Raw genomic sequence first — 12,389 nt, forward strand, 5'->3', positions numbered from 1 at the left:
ACCTCACTTAGCCCCTCTGTGCCACTTAACCCCTACTGCCCCAAGGGGGTGGGAGACTAAATACACTTGCAGTTGTGAGGGGCTCAGCTACTACTGTAATGGGGGCTGTAAGTACCATGAATGGGGGGGGATAACTTAAGGGGCAGCTGTAGGGCCCCAGCTGTCCTGCCTCTGCCCTTCCCTCTGCGGACTAAGAAGTGAGAGTTCCCACGCCCCTGCCGGGCAGCTGCCATTTTCCAACAACTTAAAAATTGACCCCAGCCACCAGGCTCCAGCACCTCTGTTTATTGAGGGACTCCTGCACCCCGGCAGGTTGATCGGATGGGCTGCCCGGGCCCTGAACAGCTGCTGGGGGAGCGTGTCATTGCACGCACTACAACACAGGCACATGCTCCCAGCGCTACCGCAGGTGCTGGGCAGGGGGCAGCGGCCCCCCGCAGGGGGAGATCGAGGAGAGGGGGAGATCAGGAAACTGGCCTTTGGAGGGTGCAGGGCCGTGAGGAAGAGGCTGCAGACTAAACGCTCACCCCCTCTTGGGAGCTGTTGGGGCCCCCAGGGCGTGCCTAAGAGATGCCAGCTAAATTGCTTTGCTGCCCCCAACCGGGCCACTCAACCCACTTGAACCCAGGGCCAGGAGCTGCATCGAACCCTAGCTGAGAGTCGGCCAAGTCTGGTTGCACTATCACCCTCCCAGCCTGCCGGCAAACACGGTGCCCCTAACTCCAGCAAGTGCAGTAGTCATCCCCTCCCTGGACGAGCCAGCCCGGCCATCTTCCTACAGGCCTCCCCGGTAGTGTCAGGGGGACACAGCCTGATGCCCCATGGCTCCCTTCACCCAGGGCTACAAGCCCTGGCACACACCTGCTGGGCTACCTCCTCGTGGAGGATGTCTATCACCCCCCCGGTGGAAGCACAGCTGGGTCCACCCTCACAAGCTGGCCGGGGGGGAGACAACTTACTACATCCAGGGATCTAGCCCCAGCTGTGGAAGGAGAGTGGTGCCTCGTGGTTAGAGCATTGGGACAGGCATCCGGACTCCTGGGTTCAATCCCTGACTCTGGGAACGCCTGGGTTCTGTCCCCACCTCTGGGAAGAGGTTGGGACCGGACTCCTGGGTCCTATCCCCAGCTCTGGGAAGGGCCGGGACTCCTGGGTCCTATCCCCAGCTCTGGGAAGGGCCGGGACTCCTGGGTCCTAGGCCCAGCAGGGCCTCCTTCCTCTACTTTTTGAAAGGTTTTTTTTTTTTTTAAATCCTTTTAACACCCCAAATTTACTTTAAAAAAAAAAAAAGATACAAAAGAATCAGCTGGCTAAAAAGAGGGTAAAGCGGGGGCATTGCTAGCCCCCTCCTGGATTCATGCTCCTAAACACCCTGCCCTCCCCCCGGCCCCTCCCATCACCCACCGTGCTGACGCCCCCCCCTCGGTCCAAGGATTCGTGCTTTTACAGTGGCTGTCCACACTGGAAGCTACAGAGCATGGGAGCGGGGTGGGATCTATAGCTGGAGCTGTCTGTGTTGTCCAGGGAGGAGGAAGGGGACTGGTGCCTTCGTCTCAAGGAGACTTGTTATAGGACACGTCCCTCCTCTTCCTCCACTGCAGCATCTTGAGGAGGCTGAGGCTGGCTTTGAAGAGCCGGTCATGCTGGAAGATCATCTGGTGGAAGGTGTTCAGAGGCAGGTTCCCGGTGGGGTCGGCGTGTTTCAGGGTGGTCATGGGCGTGTAGAGGCTGTTGGTCTGGTAGCGAAAAGGCGGCTTCTCTGCCATGATCACCTTGGCCGTATGCTGGGGAGAGCGGAGGAAGGGCCTGCCCGTCAGACGCTCGACCGACACGCCCTGGGCTTAACCTGCACGGGGCAGATCCCCAGTTGGCATGAAAATCAGCCACAGCTCCACTGGGGTCAATGGGCCACGTCCCCAGCTGGTATTTGTACAGCACCTAACACAGTGGGGTCCTGGGCCATGGCTGGGGCGCCCTAGGCTCTACCGTAATACACCTAATAACGTACAGCACCTAACACAGTGGGGACCTGGGCCAGGGCTGGGGCTCCCAGGCACAACGATAATATAAATAATCATGGCTCCATTGGACTCAATGGGCCAGATCTGGGGTAAATCAGCACCACTCGGATTAGCACTTATTGCTGGTCTTGGTAGCGCCTACGAGCCCCAGCCATGGCTCAAGCCCCACTACACTGGCCACTGTATGTTATTTCTTAGGTGTATTATGGTACTGCCTAGGTGATTAGAGTGGGGGGGCTGGGAGCCAGGACTCCCGGGTTCTGTTCCCAGCTCGGGGAGGAGAGTGGGGCCTGATGGTTAGAGCGGGGGGCTGGGAGTCAGCACTCCTGGGTTCTATCCCTGGCTCTGGGAGGGGAGTGGGGCCTGATGGTTAGAGCAGGGGGGGCTGGGAGTCAGCACTCCTGGGTTCTATCCCTGGCTCTGGGAGGGGAGTGGGGCCTGGTGGTTAGAGCAGGGGGGGCTGGGAGCCAGGACTCCTGGGTTCAATCCCAGCTCTGCAAGTCCCTTCCCTTTTCCATGCCTCAGTTTCCCCCCTCTGTAGAACAGGGATAGCTGTGCCGAGCTCAACAAAAATGCTTTTTATCTATTGATCTCAAAGGGCTGAGCAGTAACATACTTGCTTCACCACTGGTCGCCCTGCCCTTACACAGACCCACACCCCACCCCACCCCACGCGGCAGATGGCTGGGACAGAGGCTGAGCAGCATCTGAAGGTTTAGCCCAGAGCTGATGCTGACGGCCCCGGCTGTTCCCGGTGCCACCACTAGATTTGGGGGTGCTGAGAACCTCTGGCAAGCAGGCCCCTAGGATCTAACTCCCCACCTGTCCCCCCTGGGTCCCCAGTGCCAGTGTGGTTAGAGCCGAGCACTATAGGGCTAGGAAGGGGGTAGCGGATCAGCGCGGGGGGGGGGGGGGGGAGATGGCTCCCTACCTCAGCCACCTCGTCTGGCGACTGCCCCAGCACCGTGAAGACTTCCTTGGAATAGGCCATGTAGAAGCCTTGGAATATGTCCAGTGTCTCCTGGTCAACGGCGGACAGGTCCATGCAGGCGGCTTCTTCGTAGAGTTTCCTTTCGAACTCGGTCACCACCGGCCCGGGTTCGATCAGGCTGATGCTGGGGAGGAGCAGGAGACGGTAACACATCACAGCTCATGTACCCAGCCAGGGCCTGGCTCCGGGCCCGTTAGGGCAAACGCAGATAGGAGCTGGCACGCAGGGGCAGAGCACTGGGTTGTACAGGTTGGTGCAGCACCTCCTTAGGCCAGTGGGCCCTCTAGTCCAGCACCCCACCTGCTGCCCTTCCCATAACAGACCACCCACCCCTCCCTCCTTCCAGCCCTTCCTCCCTCTACCCACCCACTGCTCCACCCAACCATCCATCCTCCACCCTCCCACCTTCCCCCCTCTACTCACCCACTGCTCCCTGCCTCCCGCCACCTGCTTACCTCCATCCCTTCCTCCCACCAACTCTGGAGTCCCACCTCCTGGCATTGCCATCTCAGACGGCTGGGCCATATAATCCAATATCCTTATACCTGGTGCACCCAGCCTAAGATCCCAGCACTGCAGTCGATGCCTCCCCTTCCATGCACACACGATGCACTAAGCCAGTGATCTCCAACCTTTTTATGCCCAAGATCACTTTTTGAATTTAAGGGCAACCCAGCATCTACCCCGCCCCTCCCACGAGGCCCCGCCCCTTCCCCAAAGCCCCACCCCACCCACTCCGTCCCCCCCTGTCTCCGTCCCTTGCTCTCCCCCACCCTCACTCACTTTCACCAGGCTGGGGTAGGGGTTTGGGAGGGGGTGCGGGCTCTGGGCTGGAGCCGAGGGGTTCGCAGTGTGGGAGCGGGCTCGGGTTGGGGTGGACGAGGGGGCTCCAGGCTGGGGCAGAGTGTTGGGGTGCAGGAGGGGGTGCGGGCTCTGGACTGGGGCAGAGTGTTGGGATTCGGGGGGGGGTCAGGGCTGGGGCAGAGTGTTGGGGTGCAGGAGGGGGTGCGGGCTCTGGACTGGGGCAGAGTGTTGGGATTCGGGGGGGGGTCAGGGCTGGGGCAGAGTGTTGGGGTGCAGGCTCTGGGAGGGGGAGTCAGGGCTGGGGTTCAGGGTGCAGGAGTGGGCTCAGGGCTGGTTCGGGGTGCTGGCTCCGGGAGGGGGCTGAGGACTGGGGCTTAGGGGGCAGGAGGGGGTTCGGGGTGCTGGCTCCAGAAGCCCTTACCTCTGGCGGCTTCTGGTCGGCGGTGCAGCCGCTCCCAGAAGGGGCCAAAGCACTTCCTGTGGCCCCGGGGAGGGGGAGCGTGCACGGCACATGGCTACGCACTGCCCCTCTCTGCAAGCATCAGCCCCGCAGCTCCCACTGGCCGCAGCTCCCCGTTCCCAGCCAATGGGAGCTGCGGGGGCGATGCTTGCAGGCAGGAGGGAGACCCCCCCGCCCCCGGGGCCGCTTCCGGGAGCAGCGTGGGGCCAGGGCAGGCAGGGAGCCTGTCTTAGCGGCAGCCCCGCTGTGCCGCCGGAGATTGCGATTGGCCGGTTGGTGACCACTGCACTAAGCCAACAGTGCTAGGATGCCCATGGGGCAGAGGGGAGGGAGAGGCCTTCTGGACCCCACCCCTCACAACCTTGGTGGATCCGTCCCCCTTTTCTGAGCACCAGCAAAGTCAGCCCTGGTGGGGGCTGCCCAGTCGGCCTAATGGATCAATGGAGCGACCAGGCACCTCCCGTCTGCTCCCTGCAGCCACCTGCCTGCAACCCCTCCGAGCTTCGGACGGGGGGGACGGCTGGGAATGTCCACTGCCCCCCTGTAGCACTGGGGCTCATCTCCCCTACACAGCCCTGCCCCCCCAGACTTACTTCACACCAAACTTCAGTGCCTGCAGGGCCAAGCTCTCACAGAAACCCTCCACAGCGAACTTGGAGGCGCAGTAGATGTCATTGAAGAGGAGGCCTGGCGAGCAGAGGCGAGAGCGAGTCAGGTCAAGCAGAGAGAGGGGAAGGAGCTGGGCCGGCAAAGGGCGAGGCTCTGCTCTGCCGGGAGGGCCTGCCCAGAACTTGACGAGGGGTCGGCTGCCGGAGAGCGGAGACACCTGCCCGTGGTACTGACCAGAATTGTCCCACCAGCTCCTGGGGCTCCCGCGTCTGTCTCCTGTTTTATATCTCGACTGTAAGGTCTTGGAGGCAGAGACCAGCTTCTTGCTCTGCATTTGTACAGCGCCTAGCGCAGTGGGGCCCTGGGCCATGGCTGGGGCTCCTAGGGGCTACCGTAATACACCTGTGATGCATGGCTAGAAAGGGTTAAACATCCTGCAAAATAAATAACCCTCAAAAGACAGGTGGGGAGATAATGTTTGTGTTCTTATGTATTTACATATGTATGAGTACGGTGGACAATATAATCAACAGTCCCTGTCTGTGCTGTATTCTAATAATTGAGGGGTCAAAAGAACATCCTATCATTTAAATGAATTGTAAACGGGATATCTCGGTATTCATCTCTCTTTGAAATGTACTGTAAATGGTGGAGGAACAAGCAAAAGGCCTTATGTTAATTCGTATAGCTAAGTATCAGTGATAGACCTCCTTCAAAGTCATCCTAATTACCTTTTGTTCCCCAAGGAAATCCCAACTTGTCAAAGAGGACATGAAATTGTATAAAAGAGCCTTGGGTCCTGATTCTGTGATCTCAGATCTGCTTAGACTTCATCAGGGGAAGTTTGAGTCACAAGACTGAGGTCCCAGTTATGCAGGTACACCCTGAATATGAGATTTGGACATTGGACTATCACCTATGAACTATTTCCGAAAGAACTCTTTGCCACTACAAAGCTCACCGTCTCTGCTGTGAATCTGCACCTCAATGGATTGAACTCATGTCTGTCTGTATATTGATCTTTTAACCAGACTCTCTCTCTCTTGTGTTTTAATACATTTTAGTTTAGTTAATAAGAATCGGCTGTAGCGGGTGTTTGGGTAAGATCGGAAACATGCGTTCACCTGGGAGGTGATGTGTCCGATCCTTCGGGATTGGGAGAACCTTTTCTTTTATAGGATGAAATAAGATTTACAGAAATTTTCATCATATTTGACGTGGGTACCTGGATGGAGGCCGAGGCTGGATCACTTTAAGGGAACTGTGTTCTTTGGACTTCTGAGCAGCCAGTGAGGTAATAAAGAAGCTGTTTTAAGCTGGCTTGGTAAGTATTGGAATATCCACCAGCTTTTGGGGGTTTGGCTGCCCCATTCTTCACAGCTCACCCTAATTGAGTGACCACAGCTGGCTCCCCATTAGGGCCCCGGTCACAACACCTAATAAATAACACGCAGCACCCAGCACACTGGGGTCGGTGTCTCACGGGGGCGGGAGAGCCCAGGGCTCAGGGTCCCAGCAGGAGAGTGGGGAAGTGGGGTCCCCTGGGGAGGAAGCCCGGGGCTCAATGAGGGGTCCCAGAAGGGGAAAGGGGGGAGGTCAGTGTCCCACGGGGGGGGGCAGGCTGCGGCTCTGGGTGGTTTCCACACAGCAGGGGCCCCATCACCTCCAACAGGAGCCTGGACCTGTCCCCCTCCCCCTCCCCCACACCAAATCAGCAAGGTGCAGCCGGTCCCCAGGGGCCACAGCCCTCCCTGCCCCGTCCCCCGGTCTCACCTTGCAGCCCCAGCACGCTGCTCATCACCACGATGTGGCCCCGGCGCCGGCGCTTCATGTCGGGGAAGACTTCGCGCACCAGCCGCACCAGCCCGAAGAAGTTGGTATCGAAGAGGCTCTTCATGGCAGCGACGCTCTGGCTCTCCACCGGCCCGATCATGCCCAGCCCCGCGTTGTTCACTGCAACAGGGGGAGGTCATGTGAGCCCCAGGAACCCCCCAGTGTATGGCAGCTACTGGGGTGGGGGTGAGCGCAGACTGGAAGTGGGGAGCCCCACGGAGACAGGGGGCAGCCGGGATCCTCTTTTCCCCCCAGCTCCGATCACCAAAGACAGGGGCACAAATGGCCCATCTGGCTCTCTGGCTGGCCCACACCATGGGGCTCCCTATCCTTTCCTTCGGGCAGGGCGACCCCACAGGCCTCATGGCCTGACATCCTAGATGGGCCCATCCAAGGTAGTAAGGCATGGGGGCTGGGGGACGCCAGGCTAGATGGGCCCATGGGTCTGATCTCATATGGCGTTTCCTATGCTCTCCCTGAGCAGGGGCTCAGCTCTGCTGGGGAAGGCATCAAGAACCCCACTTTACAGAGCGTCCCCTTCCCTGTTCATCCGAACCCTCCGCTGGGTCACCACCCAGCAAGGCCAGCCGGGCGCACGTGCGTGAGATCCGGTGTCAACTGCCCCCCTGCCCCACACAGCAACCTTAGCGCCGAAGAGCTCTCGCATTTGTGGCCGGATTTTTAGCGGGGCAAATGAGCAGGGCAAAGCCACCCAGCTCCTCCAGTTCCCCCAGCCTCCCCTCTGAGCCTCACACCCCTTTACCAACGCGTGTGTGCGCACAGGGCGTGCCACTGACACACCCAGGAGTCGGGAGTAGAGACTCAGGGGGGCAAATGCAGCAGCTACGTGTAAGGGGCTGTGTAAGTTACAGGCGAGAAAAACGGGAGTGTCTAAGTGGGCGGGGTCCAAGGCACCCAAGACAAGAAATTCCTTAGACTCCCTCCCTGGAGGAACCCCCAGCTGCTCCGGCACCCACTCCCACGGTGCGTCTGTGGGGCCAGGGGGTAAGGGAGCCACACTGCCTGCAGGGAAGAGCGCAGCGGTCCCCCAACCTCCCCCACCGGGCGCGTTCCAAGGAAGGCGGCCCACGCAGCCCCGAGCGGCCGGGCCGGTTGTCCTACCCAGCACGTCCACTCTCCGCTGGGGAATGCCCTCCACGCAGCGCTGGATGGATTCCTCGCTGGTCACATCCATCTGGCGGATTTCCAGGGTCTTGTCCAACGCCGGCCCCGCCTGCTTCTCCAAGGCCTCGCGCTTGTCCAAGTTCCTCATGGTGGCGATAACTAGGCAGAGAGATGGGGGGTGGCCAAGAGGGTTCAAACCAGCCAGGAAGCTCAGGGCTCCATTCCTGGGCTAAGCAGGCTCAGGCCTGGCCAGTGCTTGGATGGGAGACTTCCAGGGCAAAGATGGGTGCTGCAGGGTGAGGGGCTCAGTAGGGGGCACAGAGGGGTTGGGGGGGGCTGTCTGTGCAGACTCTGATGCATAGGGGGAACTGTGCTGCAGAACCAGGGTGGGGGCTCAGTAGGGGGTGCTCTCTCCTCGCAGGCTATGCCAGTGTGGCACCAGTGGGTGCTGTGAGGCAGAATGGTGCCATTTAATGGGGCAGGACCAGAGGTGGCTGCATCTCCGCAGTGGCTGAGCAATCTCTGTATTAACAGCTGCTGTGGGTGAGCATAAACTGTTACCACACCTCAACCCAACGGTGGCTGCATTTCAAAACTGGCTGAACAATCTCTGTATTAACAGCGGCCACATCCCACCCCAGAGGTGGCTGCATCTCAGTGGTGGGAGAAGTGATTCGGCACATAGGGCTAAAAAGCCCCTGGGGATAAAAGGCCATAGAAGTAGTAAGATCATTATCATTTCCCTGCCCTATGCCCCATGTTCCTCTTCTTCTCCAGCTCTTTGTAATTCCCATCCCGACCTTCTCACCTCGGAATCTCTTCAGCTCATCTTTAGCCAGCCGGACGGCCAGAGCCAGCCCTATCCCGGAGGAGCAGCCAGTCAGCAGCACGGTCCTGCAGGACATCCCTCTGTCTGTCTGTCTGTTACAAACAGGCAAGAGAAGTCAGGTTCAAAGAGGGTTGAGGGAGTGGGGTCTTGTGGTTAGAGTGGGAGGGTTGCAAGTCAGGACCCCTGGGTTCTAGCTGCAGCTCTGGGAAGGGAGCAGAGCACCTACAGGGGAGGGCGGCATCAAGACTCCGGGGTTCTATCCCCAGCTCTGGCGGGGAGAGTGGGGCTTAATGGGGGCTGGGGGTGTTAGGCGTGAGGCATAGAATCATAGAATATGAGGGTTGGAAGAGACCTCAGGAGGTATCTAGTCCAACCCCCTGCTCAAAGCAGGACCAATCCCCAATTTTTGCCCCAGATCCCTAAATGGCCCCCTCAAGGATTGAACTCACAACTCTGGGTTTAGCAGGCCAACGCTCAAACCACTGAGCTCTCCCTCCCCGCACTGATCTACTCGGTTGTGCCAGTCCCATCTCCTGCTTCACTGATCTGGTTGCCCTCTGCATGACACCCCCCGATCCCGGTCTCTTCCTAGGAGAGGATTTCCATCAGGTGAAGTGGCGCCAGCCTCAGCCCATCCCCCTCCCACGGGAGCACACGTGGTTCTATTCTGGAACCGCCTCAGCCACTTATCCCTGGGCCCGACTCCGCCCGTCAAACGGAGGCCGACGTGAGCGACCGGGAGCAGGGCAGCAAAGAGCCCAACCCCCGCACGCCGTAACCAACCACCCTCACCCCTGGTGTAGACGCAGCTAGGCAGGACGCTCCCGTCGCCCGGGGCCGGGGCCGTTCTCATGCTGCCAGAAACCCGCTGCTGCCCGGAGGCTGCGTCTACACTCCAGGGCCCCGGCACCCGCGCCGTGCGGCCGGAGCACTGATGCGGCCGCGTCAGCATGCTTGGGAACGGGGGCGGGGTGGGGGGGGAAATCAGGGCTTGCTAGTGACCCAGCTCTGCCAGGAATCCACAGCACGGGGGGCAGACGAGGGCAGTGGTTCTATTTCCCGGCTCGGCCTCTGGGCGAGCTTGGGCAAGGCACTGCCGCTCTGTGCCTCTTTTCCCTCTCCCCTCCTTGGTCTATTTAGGCTGCGAGCTCATTGGAGCACGGGACTGACTCTCACCCGGCATGACGGGCCCCCGCCCCAATCGCAGATGGGGTCTCCAGAGGATACCACAACACCCCCTAATAACTCGACAAGTTGGCAAACATCAGGTTTCGTCAGCGGATCCGTTTGACGGGCCAGAGACGACAGAGGGCCCCGAGCCAAGGCAGTCGGCAATTAATAATTACCAGGCAACAGCTCCTCATGGCAACTCCTGCCCTGGATCTCAGTTATTCAAGCCGGACCCGGGCCTTGGGTCTCTCCCCTGACCCAGTTCAGACTCAGCAAGGCTGCTCTCCGGTCGGCCTCAGCATCGGGTGGGGAATTATAACCAAACAAAGGACGGAAGCTGGGCTATTATTGATCTAAGCTTTGATTTCTTTGTAGACGAAAGGCCCATCCTGCTGATCTCACCCGGCTGAGACTTCCCTCACAATTGGGTAGCACAGGGAGGCACCCAAGCGGGCAAAGGGGCCAGGGGACGATTAACGAGGGGGTTGGGCCTGGAAGGAGGAGATCCTTCTCCAGATTTATTCTTGTTCAATTACGCTCTGTTATAAACTGCATTTATATTGACCGAGGAGATAAAAGGGAGCCCGAAGTCCACAGCCGACTGCTGACCAGGTGGGATATGCACAAAACAAGCCCAGTCGCTCATAGAATGAAAGGCCCTTTAAATGCAACACTTCTAGGACTGTAATTTTGTACTTTGGGGCACCTACAAGCCAGAGCTGAGATTGGGGTCCCCCATCACGCCAGGCGCTGCACAGAGTAAGAGACGGTCCCTGCCCCAAAAAATCTAAAGTGACAGGCAGACAAAGGAGAACTGGGATCAGTTTCCAGCTCTGCCCCACGCAGCCCTGAGGCAAGTTACGGCCTCAGTTTCCCTGCTTGCAAAATGGGGACAATAATAATTCCTTATACCCAGCCTTCCTCTGTGTATACTGTAAAATCTCCAGGGCTGGGACTGTCTCTCACTATATGTCTGTGCAGAATCTGGCATGATGGGGGCCCGTGTAGTGCCCGGCACGATGGGGTGGGCCCTGATCACGGCTGGGGCTCTGTGCAAGGCCCCAACCTAGGTGTTTCTGTAATACCAACACTGATGAAATGCAGAGGGCTTGTCAGTGTTTCACCCAGGCCTGCAGGTCAGAGAAGACACAGAACCCAGGTGGGTCACCCCAGAACCCAGTGAGTACCAAGGGTCGGTACAAATTTTAACTGACCACGGGTACGGTCCAGAATTATGGGCCATGTGACTTAGGGGGACTCCGGGGCTGTGGGAGTCTGATCCAAGTGGGGGAAAGGAGGGGAGATGGTCAGCACTCCCCGCTCCCTGGAAATTCGTGGTTACTGCTCAAAATGGCACCAGTCTCAGAGCTCTGTGTCCGTCCCTGGCTCTCCAGGAAAGAAGCAGACACAGCAGCTGTAGCCAGCCTGACTAATCTTGGCTTATTCTGGTGCTAGACCCTGCAGGGTCAGGCTATATATAGAAGATGGGGCTCCGCTCTCCACAGGAAGATCTCCGCCGGGCTCCCCACCCTGGAAGGTGGTTCTCAAGCCAGCTTCCCAGAGAGCCACTCTGTACTGTACTTCCGATGGACACCCCCAAAACACCTTGTCACTGCTGCAGGCCCAGTTCCCAACACCCCCATTGCACTTTGCACCCCACTTCCAGCTCCACCCACTGCACCCGCCTCCCAGGGGTCCTTAGTTCCCAGATCTTGCTCCCCAGTGCACCCCTGCCCCCCCGCCAGCTTTTCCCCTTCCTCAATGCACCCCCCGCTCCCCTTAGCTCTCAGCTCTTCCCAGTGCACCCCTGGGTCCGCCTGGGCTCCGATCCGCATTGCACCCCTACCTTTCTTACCCCCCCCCCCATGCACCCCAATCTCCCAGCCCCACAGGATCAGGGGAAGGCTGAGCACAAGGCGAAGCCCCGCTTTATCCCCCTCCCCCCCGAGACGGGGGTGGGGGAGGCCCCTTGCTGCAGGATTCAGCTGCCCTTGGAGCCGGGAGCTCGGAGCCCAGCCCCCCGCCTACCTGCACCGCTGCGAGCTGGATCGATCCCCGGCTCAGCCAGTCCCCGCCTTGCGGCGGCTCCAGCTACGGCTCCTTCATCCGACCAGCCGAGGGAAACGCCCCGCCAGCCCGCAGCACGCCGGGGCTTGTAGTCCCTGCAGGCCGGCCTCCCCCAGGTCCCGGGGCGGGGGGCAGAGCCTGCCCAGCGCTCCCCTATGCCCCGCCCCTCCTGCCTGTCGCGCCCCGGCGGGGGGGCGGCACCCTCTGGTATCCCCGCCCCCCTCCAAGGTAACTCGGGGTGCAGGGGGGCTTGTTAGGATTGGAGCCTGCAGATGGGCCTTTGTTATTGTAGGGCTGGAGCGTGCACGTGAGCCTTTGTTATTGTAGGGCTGGAGCGTGCACGAGGGGCTTTGTTATTGTAGGGCTGGAGCGTGCACGAGGGGCTTTGTTATTGTAGGGCTGGAGCGTGCACGTGAGCCTTTGTTATTGTAGGGCTGGAGCGTGCACGTGAGCCTTTGTTATTGTAGGGCTGGAGCGTGC

The 12,389-nt window shown here is 59.6% G+C and overlaps 1 protein-coding gene across 2 annotated transcripts; it reads right to left on the bottom strand.

Annotated features, from left to right (window-relative positions):
- Positions 1–270: 270 nt before the first annotated feature.
- Positions 271–12,091, bottom strand: LOC102939470 (retinol dehydrogenase 8). Of its 2 annotated transcripts, none has more exons than XM_037888046.2 (7): positions 11,871–12,091; positions 8,652–8,764; positions 7,841–8,002; positions 6,659–6,838; positions 4,870–4,963; positions 2,953–3,136; positions 271–1,784 (listed from the first exon to the last, which is right to left on the bottom strand). In XM_037888046.2, exons 2-7 carry the CDS (start codon positions 8,746–8,748, stop codon positions 1,554–1,556), a joined length of 948 nt encoding a protein of 315 aa, XP_037743974.1. In that variant the 5' UTR covers positions 8,749–8,764; positions 11,871–12,091; the 3' UTR covers positions 271–1,553. The 2 variants fall into 2 exon arrangements, with proteins under 2 accessions (XP_037743974.1, XP_037743975.1); XM_037888047.2 differs by having other exon boundaries at positions 271–1,846; positions 11,871–12,075.
- Between the last annotated feature and the right edge of the window lie 298 nt (positions 12,092–12,389).

This window comes from Chelonia mydas, chromosome 20 (genome assembly GCF_015237465.2).
Source record: "Chelonia mydas isolate rCheMyd1 chromosome 20, rCheMyd1.pri.v2, whole genome shotgun sequence".
Lineage (NCBI taxonomy): Eukaryota > Metazoa > Chordata > Testudines > Cheloniidae > Chelonia > Chelonia mydas.

Excerpts from the sequence above, each read along its gene's own strand:
- LOC102939470 (XM_037888046.2), bottom strand. The coding sequence starts at position 8,748 with ATGTCCTGCAGGACCGTGCTGCTGACTGGCTGCTCCTCCGGGATAGGG. Across the intron at positions 3,137-4,869 it reads GCACTGAAGTTTGGTGTGAA|CATCAGCCTGATCGAACCCG; the intron begins GTAAGTCTGGGG and ends GCTCCTCCCCAG. Across the intron at positions 1,785-2,952 it reads CGCCAGACGAGGTGGCTGAG|CATACGGCCAAGGTGATCAT; the intron begins GTAGGGAGCCAT and ends CGCTCTCCCCAG.